Source organism: Gigantopelta aegis, chromosome 4 (genome assembly GCF_016097555.1).
Source record: "Gigantopelta aegis isolate Gae_Host chromosome 4, Gae_host_genome, whole genome shotgun sequence".
Classification (NCBI taxonomy): Eukaryota; Metazoa; Mollusca; class Gastropoda; order Neomphalida; family Peltospiridae; genus Gigantopelta; species Gigantopelta aegis.
In genome coordinates this window covers 115135042-115154314 of record NC_054702.1, presented here as the reverse complement: position 1 = coordinate 115154314, position 19273 = coordinate 115135042, and the positions used below count along the sequence as shown (strand labels likewise).

General features: G+C 37.9%; 1 protein-coding gene across 2 annotated transcripts in view; it reads right to left on the bottom strand.

Annotated features, from left to right (window-relative positions):
* Window positions 1–3382: 3382 nt before the first annotated feature.
* Window positions 3383–19273, bottom strand: part of LOC121371854 — a 53470-nt gene continuing 37579 nt past the window's right edge. For both annotated transcript variants that reach the window (XM_041498061.1, XM_041498060.1), the window contains exon 2: window positions 3383–10242. In XM_041498061.1, coding sequence (XP_041353995.1) covers window positions 9504–10172 — 669 coding nt within the window. In that variant the 5' untranslated portion in view covers window positions 10173–10242 and the 3' untranslated portion in view covers window positions 3383–9503. The remainder of the gene's footprint in view (window positions 10243–19273) is intronic.

The window sequence follows — 19273 nt, the reverse complement described above, 5'->3', positions numbered from 1 at the left end:
TGGTGAATTCATGGTTAGAGTTGGTAATGATGTACCATGGTGATGTGGCAGCACTGTCGTAGGTAGGTTCAGATGTTTATCTTTATTGGGCCATTAAAACAAATACCAGTTCCGCGGTCCGGTGAGGGTACTTTATATTATAATTTATAAGAACATAGAAGAATAAACAATCGTAGACACGTGATGATCTACTAGTCTCATTTTTAACCAATACATGATGAATTTCTTTGGTGTGTTATGATGAGCTGATTCTAGTTTGTGAAATTCAAAAGAGTAAGGATCATTTTAAGTATTGGCAGTTGACATGATGTAATGTATTTTAGATTGGTTGTAAAAACGAAACTCCATAACTCATATTCGTCTCCGTCTGTTTTTCCCCAGTGTTGATTTTATGAAAGCAGGGACCTTAAATTGGATTTAAAAGTGAACTCGATGTGTGTATTGTTAATATATTCATTATTATGAAGCAAATTAGTCCGAGGGGAACAGATTGTGCCGAGTGATTGCTGTCGGTTATATTGGATTTTCCGTTTTTTATACCGATCTGTGAGAAGTTTGCGTGTACTAATGAAACAGCGCCAAGGGGCAATGCATGCAGTGTAGTAATTGGTTAGAAAACATTACGTCACTCGACAATCAGCACGTGCCACGGGTTATTAAAACTACACTAGTACCAGCGATCAGACGGATAAAAGAATAGGTCTATCACGTTTTAACTGCGGGTGAGGTGAGACGTAGCCCAGTGGTAAAGCACCACCTCCACGTCCAGAACTGTCTGCAAATTAAATTTGTATTAATGATAGGTAGTCGATTTTTATACACATGCATTTTAGTGTACTTTGGAATATAGAAGATGCCAGGCGCGTGACGTAGCTCAGTGTTAATTAAATCGCTCGCTTGATGCACGCATGGTCTAGGATCGATCCTCGTCGGTTAGCCTATTGGGCTATTTCTCGTAATAGCCAATGTTCCACGACTGGTATATCAAAGGCCGCGGTGTGCCCTGTCTTTGGGATGGTGCATATAAAATATCCCTTGCTACTAATGTAAAAATATGGCGGGTTTTCTCTTTAAAAAAAGAAAGAAAGAAATGTTTTATTTAACGACGCACTCAACACATTTTATTTACGGTTATATGGCGTCAGACATATGGTCAAGGACCACACAGATTTTGAGAGGAAACCCGCTGTCGCCACTACATGGGCTACTCTTTCCGATTAGCAGCAAGGGATCTTTTATTTGCAAATATGTTTCCGTTCATATCAATCACAAATGTTCTAGATTACCATTTCGGACCTTTGACATTTACAGGTGGTGGTGTCAAATGACAGTTTTGGGAAGATAGTTTGTTTTGTTTAATGTCATCAGTACCATCACTAAAGCTAATAGATTAACTAATCATCGGATATTGATTGTCATACAGAATTCTGACACCGTATTCACAGGATTGGTACTTTCCATTGGCAGCAGGGGATGTTTTATGTGCAATTTCTCACAGACATGACAGCATTTGATATACCGGTTGTGGGGTACAGGTTGGAATGAGAAAAAAACGCTTAGAGAATGATTTCGCCAACAGGATTTGATTCATCGATCGAGGCACCTGAGGCGTGCGCTTTATCGACTGAGCTAGAAACCATCGGACGGATGGGCATACTTGAGATTTGACTTCATACAAGTAAGACTTGGCATATTTAACTTCATACAAGTAAGACTTGGCATATTCAACTTTATACAAGTAAGACTTGGCATATTCAACTCCACACACGTAAGACTTGGCATATTCAACTCCACACAAGTAAGACTTGGCATATTCAACGCCTTAAAGATATTGTTCTGAGGTTTACACACTAAATACATTTTAGTGTTTAGAATGTCCGTGTTTCTGGTCGTCCTATTGTTTGTAGCTCAAACTCGATTGTACTTCACCTTAATTCCGTGCGTATGAATGTGTGTGTGTGTGCGGTGCGGTGCGGTGCGGTGCGGTGTGGTGTGGTGTAGTGTGTGTGTTGGTGTGGTGTAGTGTAGAACAGTATGTGTGTTGGTGTGGTGTAGTGTAGTGTATTGTAGTGTAGTGTGTGTGTGTGTGTGTGTGTGTGTAGTGTAGTGTGTCTTGGTGTGGTGTGGTGTAGTGTATTGTGTGTGTGTGTGTGTGTAGTGTAGTGTGTGTGTGTGTGTGTGTAGTGTAGTGTGTGTAGTGTAGTGTGTGTGTGTAGTGTAGTGTAGTGTGTGTGTGTAGTGTAGTGTAGTGTGTGTGTGTGTGTGTGTAGTGTAGTGTAGTGTGTGTAGTGTAGTGTAGTGTAGTGTGTGTGTAGTGTGTGTGTAGTGTAGTGTAGTGTAGTGTGTGTGTAGTGTGTGTGTGTAGTGTGTGTGTGTGTAGTGTAGTGTGTGTATGTGTGTAGTGTAGTGTGTGTAGTGTAGTATATGTAGTGTAGTGTAGTGTGTGTGTGTGTAGTGTGTGTGTGTAGTGTAGTGTAGTGTAGTGTGTAGTGTAGTGGGTGTGTGTGTGTGTACTGTAGTGTGTGTGTAGCGTAGTGTGTGTGTGTGTGTGTGTAGTGTGTGTGTGTAGTGTAGTGTGTGTGTGTGTGTAGTGTAGTGTGTACTGTAGTATAGTGTGTGTGTAGTGTAGTGTGTGTGTGTAGTGCAGTGTGTGTGTAGTGTAGTTTGTGTAGTGTAGTGTAGTGTGTGTGTAGTGTAGTGTGTGTGTGTAGTGTAGTGTGTGTAGTGTAGTGTGCAGTGTAGTGTATTGTGTGTAGTGTAGTGTGTGTAGGTGTAGGTGTAGGTGTAGTGTAGTGTGTAGTGTAGTGTGTGTGGTGTGTGTGTGTGTAGTGTAGTGAAAGCCCTCTAAACCCACGGGACCAAATACAGATTCCGGTTTCCAGGGGTATCCGATTAAGAGAGATTCGTATACATAGCAGGAAGTGAAAGGTTTCTGCAATTGCAAACATGAGCACGACCTAAAACTCACTAAACAAACACCGACATTCAGAAAAAGAAAATGCAAGTAGTGTGTAATTCTAGTCGTTAAAGACTTGTAAAGGTCATGTCATACTTTGCCGAACTTATTCGAAACTGTTGTTTATTTATTAAATCGATGCATTGTAAAGGAAAAAGCGTCGAACGAACGCACACCACAATTTAATATGAACTGGGTTAAAAACCACACTGAAAATTCACTTTAAAAAATGAGGATTAGGTTTAAAGAGGAAGATGGGCGAGTCTGCTTCTCGCCAACAAGAGTCGGCGGTGAAGTATGAATCTACCTTTAGTCAGTAGCATCTTACAATGGTCGTACACAGTGCGATCTGACTTTTACTGCACGAGCAGTAGAAATCATTTTCAAAACACTTGAATGGTCCTTTTAACAGAACAAAGACAAGAGAACTTTGAGCATGGGCGTGTTAACAGACCGCATGCCTTTATTTAGATAGAACTGCAGCATCAACGAGCCGTCTGTACAAATAGGTTAACAACTGTTCCAGTAAAATGTGTGATTGTAATTCGGCTGTCACGGTAACTTGAAGTGTACAAAGACAGATGCAGTGACACAACTATGTATGTTTATATCTAAAATGCAAAAATAGGTTTACGGATGAGGAGTTAATATTGTCAGAATATATATGGTATAACGATGATGTAAAGATATACAGAAAATCAGGTTTTTTTTTTTATAAAGATTGGTATGATGTAGGTATTAAATTTATTGATGATTTAATAAGTGACAATGGTAAATTTATTAATTACGACCAGTTTATAATGAAATATAATTTAAATACAATTTTGTTTTAATTTATCAAGGTATAATCAATGCTATAAAGCAGTATTTTAATAGATGTAATATTAAACAAATTAAAAAAAAAAGTTACAATCCCCCTTTTTACCATACAATGTCAGTAAATGTTAAGGGAAGTAAGCATTTTTATAATATTTTAGTAAATTCTTCTTTTTTTGTAAATCGAACTATAATCTAAAATGGGAAGAATTATTAAATTGTAACTATTTTGATGTCGATTGGAGAGCCATTAATGTAATGTCTTTTTATTGTACAGAAAGCACTGAATTAAGGTGGTTTCAGTACAAAATCATTCACTGTATACTTCCTGTTAATACCTACCTACACAAGATAGGGTATATTGCTTCTCCGCTTAGTAGCTTTTGCAATTTAGAACTAGGGACAATTATTCATATGTTTTGGGAATGTACTCTAGTCAACTCTATTTGGACATAAATAAAAAATTGGTTTCAAATAAAAATGGGTACAATTATAAATTTTTGGCTTTAAAACTAGAAATAACAATCCTGTTAATGCAATTGTTCTTGTTATTAAACACTTAATATTTAAAAGTCATCTGAATGCTTATCTGCCTGATTTAAACTGGATCCAAAAGGAGTTGTTAGATTACTATTATATTACTAAGGCCTTTTCCACTTGTAAATTTGACTCATTTATAAATTTTGGTCAATTTGTCATGATCTGTTTCAGAAACAGTCTTAAGATGAACTTGTAGGTCTTGGGGCTGGCACTGCCAACCACCAAACTAGCTTCCTGGGAATTTAAAAACCTAAATGACAAATATTATTTAAATTTGCAAAATAATTTCATGATACACAGGTAATTGATTTTTTGTGGGAAAATAATTGGGTCTACAAATAATTTGGAGAAATTATTTGCTTGCCCAGAGCTAGCACCATTCCATTCCTGCATACTTTAATATCTTGCAAAGGAAAATTAATAATTTATTATTATAAAAAAGTTTGAAGGCCTACTTAGTTTTTTCTTTGCCTATGTTAGTTATATTTATATAGAACGGACAAGAATATTAGTACATTGTTGCTACTAAGGTTAATATTGGTGATAATTGTATGTATGCATATATTTAGAATATGTATCTTTAATACTGCTGTCTTATCAAGTTTTCTGTTATTCCAAATGTGGATATCATGTACTGAAAAAATGAATAGATAATAATAAAATAAAAAACTATGTATCTGGATGATAAATACATTTCGTATTCAGTAAGGGGATGTCTGAAACTAAATGTATCCAATAGAAAGGTGTACAATATGAAGCCCCCTACATTTCCAGTTGCCTGCTTTCCAACCACCTACCTGACGTCTTCGGAGAAGGTCCACGATCAATGAAAATTAGTTGTACAGTTTCGCATTTTGAAATTTTGAGTAATGTTGTCCGCAAAAGGAATTCTTCGAACTTTAAATTATGCTCCAGAAGGCGAAGTCTTCGTATATTATATGTATCTTTTAATATTCAGATTGATTTCTTTGGTTTCTACATCCCAGTTTTTATCATTTCACATTGAGTTCCCTTGTCTCCAGTAACGTAGTTCCCACAGACCCAAAGGATAAACTGTTGCAACACCAAATTAGGCTCACTTTAGACTTCAGTAAAATAAAATAAAAACAAAACAAAACAAACGAACAATTTGGTTTTTGTCAGTGAACCTCTCCCAAATAACGCACTCTTCTTCCACTAATTGTCTGGCATCCACCGTGTTGAGCACAAAGTTTAAAACAAAAGCCGGGAAACTACTGACTACCAGTTTGGGGATTTGAGTATTTCAACAGCTCCTTCTCTCTCTCGGTAGCTCAGACGTCTATAAAACAGCGTGTACGCCTGGCCTTTGAATTAGACCGCACCACAGTACTCAATGATAACAAATTACAAACATGACTTACGTTAACATATAGAATACTGAATGGTACAACCAACCCATGATCGAAAGAAACGCACTACAGAATTCTGACTATTGTACAAATCCACTGTGTTGTAATTAACGATAGATATATTCACATACAGAACAAATACATCGTTCACAATCAACAAACACTTCACAATTCCACTCTTGTGGATCCAGCTCTGTCGGTGGTTCGTTAACAGTGGTCTACAAAAACAAACAATACATTCCTTCTTCTAATTAAAACAGTTTACAAAAATAAACATCATCAATATCTAACAGTATTCGTAACATTATAACAGGTACATAACTTACATCTGGGGCACGTTAGACGTCATTGTGAATTGGGCCAGGATACCTTTACATTGTGATGCCTTTGACCACGAGGAAACGCTTAAACCTGAAACAGTCCATTCAAATTTAAAAAGGTATGGGACCACGGACAGTTATATTAAAAGGCTCAAAACAATATCATCTGAAGGTATCTCAATTTGATTTATTCCACAAAGCACGTTATTCAGCCAGCTATAGACATGTCCAACTGAATTGTATTTAGGGTGTGATGAATAAAGGAAAAAACAGACTAGTTCGAAAGCCGGTTTTGATGTAATATATATTTCAAAGCAAATAGCTGATAGCGAGTTTAGTGTATCGAAGTTTCATTTAACCACATAGTTCATTAAATAATAATCGGCTATTGGATGGCCAAACATTTCGTAATTCTGACACACAGTCTTCTCAGGAAACCTTTCGCAGCAAAGGGTGCATAACACGACCATTAGCAGCATATAACACAGCCATTAAATAGTTTTAAATTATCAGTCGTGGATTACTGGTTGGGATGGGGAAAACCCAATGGGTCCGTCGAGGTGGTTCGATCCTATGTCTTAAGCACCTGTGCCCAGCGCTTTACCAACTGAGCTAAATCTACACCCTCAGTGCATCGAAAGCAAACAAAAAACTCGATATAGTAATTTGTGTCCCAATTTAACAATTTTATACAGAAAATTGCCAAGAATATTAATATGAATTCCTCTGCCGTAGACGAAGAAAACGTGTTAGGCGATACACATTTAGCATTCCAAGTGAATGTAATTTTTACTGATAATCGATTACAGGACAATAACAAACGTAATACGCGGTACTTTGCCTTTAAAACGATTCTTCATCAAGATTCTCGCACGAGACGTTTGCGTGCAGCATTCCCATAAACTATTATTTTGGAACAGATGACGTTCAATTAGGAACTCTATTAGTCTTCACAATGCTGGTTTGAACACGGCGGAAGGAGAAATGGCGGGGTACTTGTTTAGTGTTTACTGCTAATAAATAACATATCTATCTAAGATACTTAGTTTTCGCAGTACAAAACAAATACTGGACACAAAGGTATCTGTGGGGTTTTCTCCCTGCAATAATATCTTACTTAATTGTCTTGACAGGACAATTGACCGCCTGAAAGGAAGTAATAACCGACAGGAGTCGTTGAAATCATTGTTGGTAATAACATGTCTTTGGTAACACGATATATGGTATTGTATGGAATTATAGCCAAAGAAGATATTCAAATAAGATACCCATTTTCAGTGACGCCATACTTCTGGATTACATTTACAAGAAATACTCATTATATAAAGTACCCCACCACCAAACCCCTAAACACCTCAAAAAGATAATAAAACAAAACAAAACAAAATCAAAAGTTACCAAAAAAAACCCACAATAACATTACGCTTGTATTATGCTCTGAATTCTTGATTCGGGAGTAGCTGTCCTCTTATAGACGAGGCACTAATTAGAGAATCGTGGAATCAACCACTATTTTACCAAATACCCATTCCACTCTGCATTGTGCAGAAATACTGCCTTGATCACGCATTACGGTTTTGTCTTTCAGATCTAAATATCCTTGCATTCGTAATATACTGAACACGTTTCTGAAGAGAATATGCCAATAGTTCATTAAAAAGACGCGAGGATAATTTGAAAATATATCAGTACGTAATGTTTGTTAAGCCACGGCAAACAGCGTCATAAGAGATCTATATCTTTTATCTATATATGCGTTACACCTACTGCGGACAGATGTCGGAGAAATGAGTGAAAATATAACAAGTTGTTGAGTATTCCACTGAGCTTATGTGTGTACGTGAACTAGAATATAACAGGTACACCCCAAACCCTGACAGCATAAACACAACATTATATAGCATAGTAGTAACAAACTGACAGGTATTATATAACAAATAAAAACACACATTTTCAATAAAAGGAAAATCCTCAAACAGGTTCCGAATACAACTGTATTATTACTCTTTCTAATCCACAACAAACAATAACTGCCGAAACTGTTATCCTGTAACAAAACGTGGCTTCTCGGACAACCTAAATATATATTACCCTTATGTTGGGCACAAGTAAAATACATAAAATACATAGAGATTATTTGTTCATAAATATGTCATAAGATTTGCAGCCAGTGTAACGGACTTGAATAGCTAGTAATCGACATACTGACAACACACTGCTTCAACCATCAAGGTGTGGGTTTTTAAATATAGATACTGACCTACGTCAGTCAAAATAAAAGTTGATTCAGTAATTAGCTGAAACATTATTACTTGCATTTATATTTAATACTGTTTTAAGATTTCAGTCAAACCTAAACATGTTTGCAAAGAGTTAAAGGCGACTTCCGAAACGTTCTGATAATCTTTTCAAGGCTATGTATCAGACTCTATTTATCGAATGGTCATTCGACTCCATACCGAATCACAGTGCTTCACATTCATGTAAATAAAATACTTATACCAATGACTGAAGGGAGACACATTTACACTACAGAGTGGGATACCGTTTAACCTTACCAACTGGACACGGGCTTGGATGACTTTTATTACAACATGAGACAAGCGAATTGTTTAAGCATGTAGTCCACGTACAGATCTCCAGCCGGATCTAGTCGCACGTTGATGTCCAACTCTTTGTAGCCGCCATGCTTCTTATTCCTATATCCAGTTGATAACTTTAGGTACATACAACTTGATATCACATTTGTTAAGCACTGATATCACATCCTTATGTTTGCTATCACATCCATAAGTTAACTTGAATATAGTCTCCTGCATTATATACTGCGGTCACATTTCATAACTCCCAGACCAGAATACGTACGTCAGTGTTTTATTAGACCGACAAACGCAAACGACGCCACCGTTCTTCTCCCCAGTGTTCATATTGATCATATTGAGTAAAAGCTGGTCTAGTTGATCATATTGAGTAAAAGCTGGTATAGTTGATCATATTGAGTAAAAGCTGGTATAGTTGATCATATTGAGTAAAAGCTGGTATAGTTTATCTTATCGAGTAAAAGCTGGTATAGTTGAAATTTGTTTTAATGCTAACACCGACTGAATTATGACCATGTTTAACATAACAGACTGCACAATCCACATAGCCAATGGTTAGCTGCTTGATAAGAGGAAATTATGTGATACAGCTCAAATGTGATACAGCTCAAATGACTAGAACACTTGCCAGAGACATATAATCCAAACTGAAAAATGGAACAGATGCCAAAATAAAATAATTTAACACTTTATGCTGCAAAATATCAAGTAGTGGAGCAATCCATCCCCCAGGACAAATCCTTGACACATCAGTGTGATTCAGTAAAAGAACAAGTAAGCATTCGTTCACATGCTGTCTGCTCACATTCTGTTGGTAAAACTGCACCGACGATGTATGTAACCTTGCATTAGCCACACGAGCGAGCGGCCATACTGACAGAATTATGCTTCACACTTCCAGCTATGTTTCCTTGCAATCTTCTGTTGCCTTTTGTCTCTTCTTTGCTTTTGCCGTTATCTTCTGCCGCCGAGGGGCCATGTTGGGTGACGGTAAGTTAGGTTTGGGAGTCTCGGCCACCAGTGTCGGGGAAGGTAACAAACTGTCTTGTTTTTTCCAAGTCTCGTTAGTTTGATCAGGGACACTAAAATCTTTTTTGTCCTGGAGCCTCGCCTCGGCAGGAGGAACATTGGTATCCCTACTGCTCAACCGCTTGTCTGGGGACGGAGATGGCGACTTTGGATCATCCCTCAGTCTTCCTTCCTGTTCACACTTCTCCAAGATAATGGGCGGGTGGTCGAACTTCTTCTGTAGTGTGGGCGAGTAGCTGTGACGGGGGTGGAGCTGGGGGACCTTGGGCAGCAGGCCGTCCATCGACCTGGAGAAGGCCTGCAGCTTGCCCTTCAGCCCGTCTTCTCGCTTGTCCTCGACGGACGGTTCCTCGTCCACCTCCTGTATCTCGTCGAACGTGACGGGCTGCGTCTTGTACCTGGCCCCGGAACGCTTCACCTTCTTGTTGCGGCGCACCGAGTGCGAGAACTCCTGGTGAAGGTGTAACCGGGACAGACGGTCGGGGAAGTGCGTCTCGAAGTGGAACAGAGGGTCGTGCACTTTAGTGGGTTGATTTGTCATTGTCTTTTAAAGCATTGGTCACAAAATGACACTCTTGGTATGTCTAGAATTCCGATCCTCAGAAGCGAATCTGAAACATATAAATAATTGTATCATTAGACACGACATAGGATAGAATGTTCAAATAAATCCGAAAATAAAGAAAAGAAACAATTTGGACAACAAAACCATAATACATGGTCAGGGCTGTAGTTCTGTACATTGGAATTTGGCCAAATAGTGGTTGATTCCATGAAGCTCTATCTAGTGCCTCGTCTATGGGAGGACAGCCACTCCCAAGAAAACCCTGTATTGGCGATTTGATCCTTGCACCACCAAAAACAAGACTGCCACTCCCATGACAAGATTAGTAGGTACCTCATCAAATACCAAGTGAAAACAAAGAAACGGAAATATCACAAAACTACCACAACACATGAAATCTAATCATTAAATACCAAGTCAGAACAGAACAAAGAAACGGAAGTATCACAAAACTACGACAACACATGAAATGTAATCATTAAATACCAAGTGAAAACAAAGAAACGGAAGTATCACAAAACTACGACAACACATGAAATGTAATCATTAAATACCAAGTCAGAACAAAGAAACGGAAGTATCACAAAACTACGACAACACATGAAATGAAATCATTAAATACCAAGTGAAAACAAAGAAACGGAAGTATCACAAAACCACCACAACACATGAAATGTTATCATTTTGACCAATGTTTTCTCCAACATCACTTGCTCGCACAAACCTGTTAACCAGTCATCCGCAATTTCTCCACGTTAAATGTATCGACGTAATTAGTCAGGTACGGGTCCAGGTGTGGGTACCTCGTCAAATTTCGACGTGCCAGAAACTCCATTGCTTAACAATTGTATGTAACTTGCGTTTTTAGTAGGGAAATGTAATATTTTGGTCGGCTTTGTGTTTCTGGAAGAGGTTTTCCCATAAATATTATGCAGTTTAGTGCACTTTGTAATACTGTAGTTTCCAGTTTGTAGGTTGCACCCCTACCTAGAAAGTGCGCGTCAGTTATTGATGTCGTGTGCTAACCAGAGAGCACCAGATTTGGTAATTGCAAAGTTTCCTTCGGCAACCCGTAATTATCAATCAACATAATTGGTATTAGTCAAACAGACCAACACGCTAATCAGGAATAGTCGCATTTTGGGAAGTCACTCGTATTAGTATCTTACAGCTGTGTACATAGTGCAGGCATTGTTAACTACACCATAGACCATATACGAATATAGTATGCATGGTGCACTACACCATAGACCATATACGAACATAGTATGCATGGTGCACTACACCATAGACCATATACGAATATAGTATGCATGGTGCACTACACCATAGACCCTACACGAACATAGTATGCATGGTGCACTCCAACGTAGACCCTACACGAATATAGTATGCATGGTGCACTACACCATAGACCATATACGAATATAGTATGCATGGTGCACTACACCATAGACCCTACACGAACATAGTATGCATGGTGCACTCCAACGTAGACCCTACACGAACATAGTATGCATGTTACACTACACCATAGACCATATACGAACATAGTATGCATGGTGCACTACACCATAGACCCTACACGAACATAGTATGCATGGTGCACTCCAACGTAGACCCTACACGAATATAGTATGCATGGTGCACTACACCATAGACCATATACGAATATAGTATGCATGGTGCACTACACCATAGACCCTACACGAACATAGTATGCATGGTGCACTCCAACGTAGACCCTACACGAATATAGTATGCATGGTGCACTACACCATAGACCCTACACGAACATAGTATGCATGGTGCACTCCAACGTAGACCCTACACGAACATAGTATGCATGGTGCACTCCAACGTAGACCCTACACGAACATAGTATGCATGGTGCACTCCAACGTAGACCCTACACGAATATAGTATGCATGGTGCACTACACCATAGACCCTACACGAACATAGTATGCATGGTGCACTCCAACGTAGACCCTACACGAACATAGTATGCATGGTGCACTCCAACGTAGACCCTACACGAACATAGTATGCATGGTGCACTCCAACGTAGACCCTACACGAACATAGTATGCATGGTGCACTCCAACGTAGACCCTACACGAACGTAGGCATTATACAATATAGACATTGTTCACATTGATATTGTTTTACGTCTCGTTTACTACAGCGAATGGGTTTCATCCGCTAAAGAGACTGTCTTGGGTGTGTTGTCATTGTGTTATGTTTTCGATCAAAGAGATCTTTTTCATAACCAATGAAGGAAGGAAGGAAGGAAGGAAGGAAGGACGACACCCCAGAACAAAAACAAAGCTGAATCGGCTATTGTGTGTCAAACAAAGATACGTGATGATCAACATTAATTTTAAAAATATATGAATATTAAATATGAAAAGACAAAAATAAATGAGATGATCAGACCATAAAAACAGTGTATAAACAAACCAATATTGGGGTAAACAAACCAATATTGGGGTAAACAAATCAATATTGCACCGAACTCTCAACATAAAAGGAAGAAAGGTTTTAAAACTATTTATTATCACAGATGCTTATAGAACTAATTTTAAAATGTCCAAGAGACCGAATAAGTGTTGTATTCGCCACTCTTATTATAACCCACGAGAATGTGGCCACCCCAGCACCACGATGACGATCAGCACATGCAGGGGCCTTCATGACCAAATCCAGACCTAGGATGTTCTTCTGTTTAGAACATCAGTGTCTTATCTGTATAGCCAGTGTTTGTTTCACCGTGTTGTATATAGTCAGTGCACACAGTAGCTGTCTTGTACAAACACTATGCACACTAACAATGCTGGCATTGTGAACATTAACAATATACAACACCCCTGCCGATATTGCAAGCTGTCGGAAATAGAATACAAATGATTTTCGTCGATTATTTCTTTCATATTAAACTGACAAGTAAATATTGTGTAAATACCCATTCAATGATACTTTACCTAATTCAGCATTTACTTGTTTGGGCTCTCATTGATGTAGAAGGTAGTGTTTACTCTTGAAATTAAACTAAATATGTCAGTAAACAGGTGATTTGTAACCTTTATTGGAACAGACTATAACACATTTTGATCGATATGTGTCAATTTCATTTACCCTTAAACAAACTTTTAATTTAAAACTGCAAGTTAAGTGATTATTTTGAATTGCAGTATACATTATTAATTATGACAAGCATATTTATTGAATATAAATTCAATATAAGTACATTAGAAATTTACACAATCTTGCAACAATTTAAAGGTGCTATATAATGCGAGCTGTGATAAAGATTCTCCAATAAAAAAAGTATTTTCTACCAGTAGATAAAATTATTTCCTATAATCATTTATGGGCATATTGTTAAAGGTGTCTTCTTTAAATGTTAAATCAAAAGTTTATTTAAAAAAAAAAAAAAATGATTTGCAATAGCTGTCACTGGGTAACATTGAGATAGCACCTTTAATGCCGGTATAATGGATCGTTATAATGGCTCATGACAGTTTTGCTCAAAAGTTACTTATAAATGACTACAAATATTTTGTTTTGGAGAGGGGTAGGGGCAAACCATTATTAGAAACAGTCCCTCACATATTGTAACAGCAATGAAACTGACGACACATGTTGACCAAAATTTGTTATAGTCTGTACCAATTAAGTGCACAAATCACCTGTTCACCGACATTTTTCTTTTAATTTCAAGAGTAAACACCACCTTGAACATCAATGAGCGCCCAAACAAGTAAATGCTAAATTAGGTAGACTATCATTAAATAGATATTTACAAAATATTTACTTGTCAGTTTAATATGTAAGAAATAATCGACGAAAATCATTTTTATTCTATTTCCGACAGTAATTTTTTTTTTTTAGATAGATATACCATATACGTTATATCTATAGGTCTCTATTTTTAGATGCTGCAGAAATTAATGTCATCTATAATTAAACCATCATCCGACTATTTTCTTTGCATAAAATATATTGTGTTATGCTTCATTAGAGTTAACTAGTCATGTAAAAGACGAACGTACTTAAATATGTGACATTTCACAACCGAAAGTTAACAGAACATTAATAACCGAAAATATATTGCTGGAAAAAATTAATTTTATAGCCCTTTTAAACATGAACTAAAATATTAAGAACGCAAATGTTTTCCCAACGACCTAAATTTGTTTTTATCTGCTTTATACATGCATCGTTAAATATTCACTTCTGTTAAATAGGCATGGCATGTTGTATTTGTGGTTGTTGTGTCTCGATTGACTTCCACTCTTCAGGTGTTTGTTGAAGTGTACTCACTGTGTGTTGTATTTGATACTAATTGGTAAACCAAGGATTCTTTGAGTCTTTCAACGCATCCTGTAGTTTAGGTTACGTGGGTATAAATAAGACATTATTGTGGATTCGCCTGATGGAGAAAGTTGTAAACATAGCATGGCGAAGTATACCTACAGCTTATTACGAGGCCCATCTGTCAAACACACTCTAATTAGTGCAAACGGGGCGGGGCAGCTTGCTTTTCGTTCTCTATTGATGTGAAGTGCACGTGGCCTCGGGTATACTCCAAAAACGCACACACACTCCAGTCAGTGCACCACGATTGGTATATTCAAGGCCGTGGTATGTGTTATCCTGTCTGTGGGATGGTGCATATAAAAGATCCCTTGCTGCTAATCGAAAAGAGTAGCCCATAAAGTGGGTACAGTGGGTTTCCTCTCTCAATATCTGTGTGGTCCTTAACCATATGTCCGACGCCATATAACCGTAAATAAAATGTGTTGAGTGCGTCGTTAAATAAAGCATATCCTTCTTCCTTCCTTCCGATGATTAATTAATGTGTTCTAGTGGTGTCGTTAAACAAAACAACCTGTAACAAAGTTTTATTTCTATAGTCATTCAAATGTTTTTATATATGTAATTTAATATTTTCTTTTAAAATAACAACAAACAGCAACCACCACTTTTCTGCAATCGTTTGCAAAATGTTTTAAGTAAGACTATAAATATTTTTGTTCATTTTTAATCCACAGGTACGTTAAATGAGATTTAGAAACATTTTACACGAGATCAGTTTAACAAAAACTGTGAATTATAAATGACTACTGGCAAGGGATTCAGCTGTACTGGATTAGCCGACAGTGGGGCATTTTGTAGTGGCAGATAAACACCGCTTGTCTTAGGAGAAATATCGAGTTTAATTGGCTATTTACCTTTTTCACAATAAAACGTTTTAAACGCGGACAGCAACGCATCCAGAATATTATTGCTGTAAAATGAGCTCTGTCGTGAAGGTTGTGACATACTTGCCTCAAGGTTGACCTTTAATGGCAAGTGTTCAGATCGATTTTACTACATTTGGCATTCCTCATTGATTTATCTAGCGTCATCTGTTCTCACAATAATATTACGGTCGGTCTAACTCTCTTTGGAATGACATTCATTGTTATTCATCGAAGTATGTTGTTTACCATCCACTGACTTCAGTATGCATGGGTTCGACCGAACCCCCCCCCCCCCACCCCCCGAATCGCTTTTTTTTATAATTTAATATATCTGACATTGATATCTGACATTATTATATTTACTCAACATAGAAATATATACCCAATATCTCTGCAATCTATTTTGGAACCCCCCCTTTTCAAAACTCAACATAGAAATATATGCCTAATATCTCTGCAATCTATTTTGGAACCCCCCTTTTCAAAATGCTATGTACGCCCATGGTTTGTGGTTAATGTCGACTTGTTCATGATTCGCCGTTTTATCCAGGTGGGATGGTTCTCATAAACCATATGCGTCAGTAATAACAGCTCACCACAGGATAGCAATATTCAAAACAATTAATAATAATAATAACAACAACAAAAACCGATACAATTTCTAAATAAAACTAAGTCTCTATTCTTTATATTTTATTTTTCAATGCAGGCGCGGATCCAGGGCGGTGTTTTCGGAGGGTGCGCGCCACCTTCGCCCCCAGAAGTGTTTGTAAATTCACTGATATTTAGTCGATTGTTATATGCATACATTTTGCTTGGGAATACAGTGGGATGTAGCTCACTTGTAAGGCTATCCCCTGATGTGCGGTCGGTCAAGGATCGATCTCCGTCACTGGTCCCATTGGGCTATTTCTCGCTCCAGTCAGTGCAGCATGACTGGTATATTAAAGGCCGTAGTATGTGCTATCCTGTTTGTGGGATGTGCATATAAAAGATCCCTTGCTACTAATGGAACAATGTAGCGGGTTTTCCTCTAAGACTATAATTATGTCAAAATTATTCAATGTTTAACATCCAATAGCCGATGATTAATAAATCAATGTACTCTAGTGGTGTTTTTAAACAAGACAAACTGTAACAGTAAGTGCCATATTCCCCTAAGTCACACTAAAAAAGCTTGTATCCGACCCTGTATTTGCCTGGCGTTTACCGTTATGTTGTTTACCCAACAACCACGTGCATAACTAACACAGCTGCATATAAAGCCAAAATACCAGGGTTTGTAAACAAATGAGTCAGCCCGCTATCTGTTATCCCGATATCATCTACACCCGGGCTAGATGTGGGATAGGCCTGGGGGTGAGAAACACGTCCTTGTTTACCCGACAGAAGCCGCCACTGACCACGGCGCACCTACTACACCGACAGCTAGCTGATAAAAAACAGAGAAAGGTCATCAACGACGACTTGCCAGCAAGTTCTATCCAGCCTGTAGCAGAGCGAATCTGTTTACCACGGCTTAGAGGTGTCTGGTGGGGAATTTATCAAGAGGATTGATAGCCCAAACGAGTTGGATTTATCTAAACACGGTATAGTAGGTATGACGACATACCGTGGGCCCGTGATGCCACGCAAACTCGGACGACCAAGACAAAAGTAAAAATAAACAATTACAAAAACAAAACAAAAAACAACGACCTTGAAGCCTATTGTGGACAGTTATTCTTGGTGCAAATTGTTTTCAACAGACATTTTACAATACTATATAGTTTTAACAAGACAGCGTTCTGAACTTCAGTACATATAGATTTTCAGCAGAAGACTTTTAACAAGTAGAGTTTAACGACAGCGATGATTAATAAATCAATGTGCTCTAGTGAAGTCCTTAAACAAAATAAACTAACTTAATTCATGTTTCATTGCTCGTCATGTGATGAAAAACGTCACCAGTACAAAGGGCGACGAATTTGATGCCGTCTGTTTCAGATGTAAAACAGTATAATTCCACTTTATAATTACTGTTTTGTAAAAAGCATCTGGATTGATTAAAATGCTATCACGTGATCTAAAAAGCCAACGTTCATTCTTCCATGAACGTCAAAACTGCACTTTTTCGGTAAACAAATAAAAACATAATGTTATTACCGGAACTACTTTTTATTAATTACGTCAACAACGGAATCCCCGAGAATTCCATAGTTTCTATTTTTATTCCAATATCGTCTGCTCTTTGAGTGACAGTGACAAACTGACAGACGACAATCACAGACCTACATCGCACACAGTCTGCGAGCCACCTGTGGTGACCTTTAGACCACCGGCCAGATTACTTTACACAGCAATTCAGGCTTTTAACGACTCCGGTTTTGAACTGAGACACATAATGTATATGACAGGCAAAAAAACCGAAGCTTCTATTAGAAGTTATAGCATGGAATGCTCAACAAATCAAAAGAGAGACATGAGCGCAGCCCTGTCACATTTGACAAAAACACTAAATCGACAACTTACACGCCCGAAAACACATACGCATTCGTCCTGTCCTTTCCGAGAATAATATCATACAATCACAAACTTCCTCTGAAATCCATACACACAGTAACACTGAAACCACTTTATCCCTCTCAAGTCAGTCTTCACATTCACTTTTCACTAATTCAACTTTTGACAACTGCAGTTTTAATATAGTAATTGATACATCTTCTAAATAATTTGACGCTCTCCCTTATGTTAATTAGTTCAAAATTCATACTCTAACCGCCTTACTTACACCGGCCTCGGTGGCGTCGTGGTAGGCCATCGGTCTACAGGCTGGTAGGTACTGGGTTCGGATCCCAGTCGAGGCATGGGATTTTTAATCCAGATACCGACTCCAAACCCTGAGTGAGTGCTCCACAAGGCTCAATGGGTAGGTGTAAACCACTTGCACCGACCAGTGATCCATAACTGGTTCAACAAAGGCCATGGTTTGTGCTATCCTGCCTGTGTAAATAAAAGAGTCCTTGCTGCTAATCGGAAAGAGTAGCCCATGTAGTGGCAACAGCGGGTTTCCTCTCAAAATCTGTGTGGTCCTTAACCATATGTCTGACGCCATATAACCGTAAATAAAATGTGTTGAGTGCGTCGTTAAATAAAACATCTCTTTCTTTCTAACCGCCTTACAACAAATCTTTCATTTAAGTATATAGATCGTTCAATTCTTAATTAATTATCGTTTGATATTTGATGTTCAGTTATTTTAAATTTTATAACTTTTTTTATCCACGTTTGATTCAGAAAATTAAAATTGATAAAACCTTATGTAAATGGAGATTTGACGGAAAAAACGAATGTAACTTTCTAAGGGAATTCCCTTATGTGTGTATTGATACAGTTGTAAATCATTGTGGAATAGCGTTCGAGTGGGGGTTTTAATATAGTTTTGTATAATGGCAATATTAATGCATTTGGAATTATAAGAATTGAACGTTATATTTTTGACGCGCTACGCCATTCATACAGTGTGTTTATCATCGCATGAACGTCAAAAATATAACGTTCAATTCTTAAATAGTTTTATGTTTTTTCACAAATGATTGCCAACTCTTTAAGATAGAATAATATAGTTTGTGGGTGATTTTCTTCAATAAGAAGGCCGCGTTCTGCCGTCGACCTGACGTTAAAGCTCCCCAGACACTAACACAATGGCACTGATGAAGCGTCAGACGGACACATTTATGTGTCTGACAAACTATATACTTCCCAAGTGGAACTAACACAACCAGTGTATACATCAGCATGCTGGACGCCGGGCTAATATCTTCTCTCATTTACTAGAGCACAGGAAATG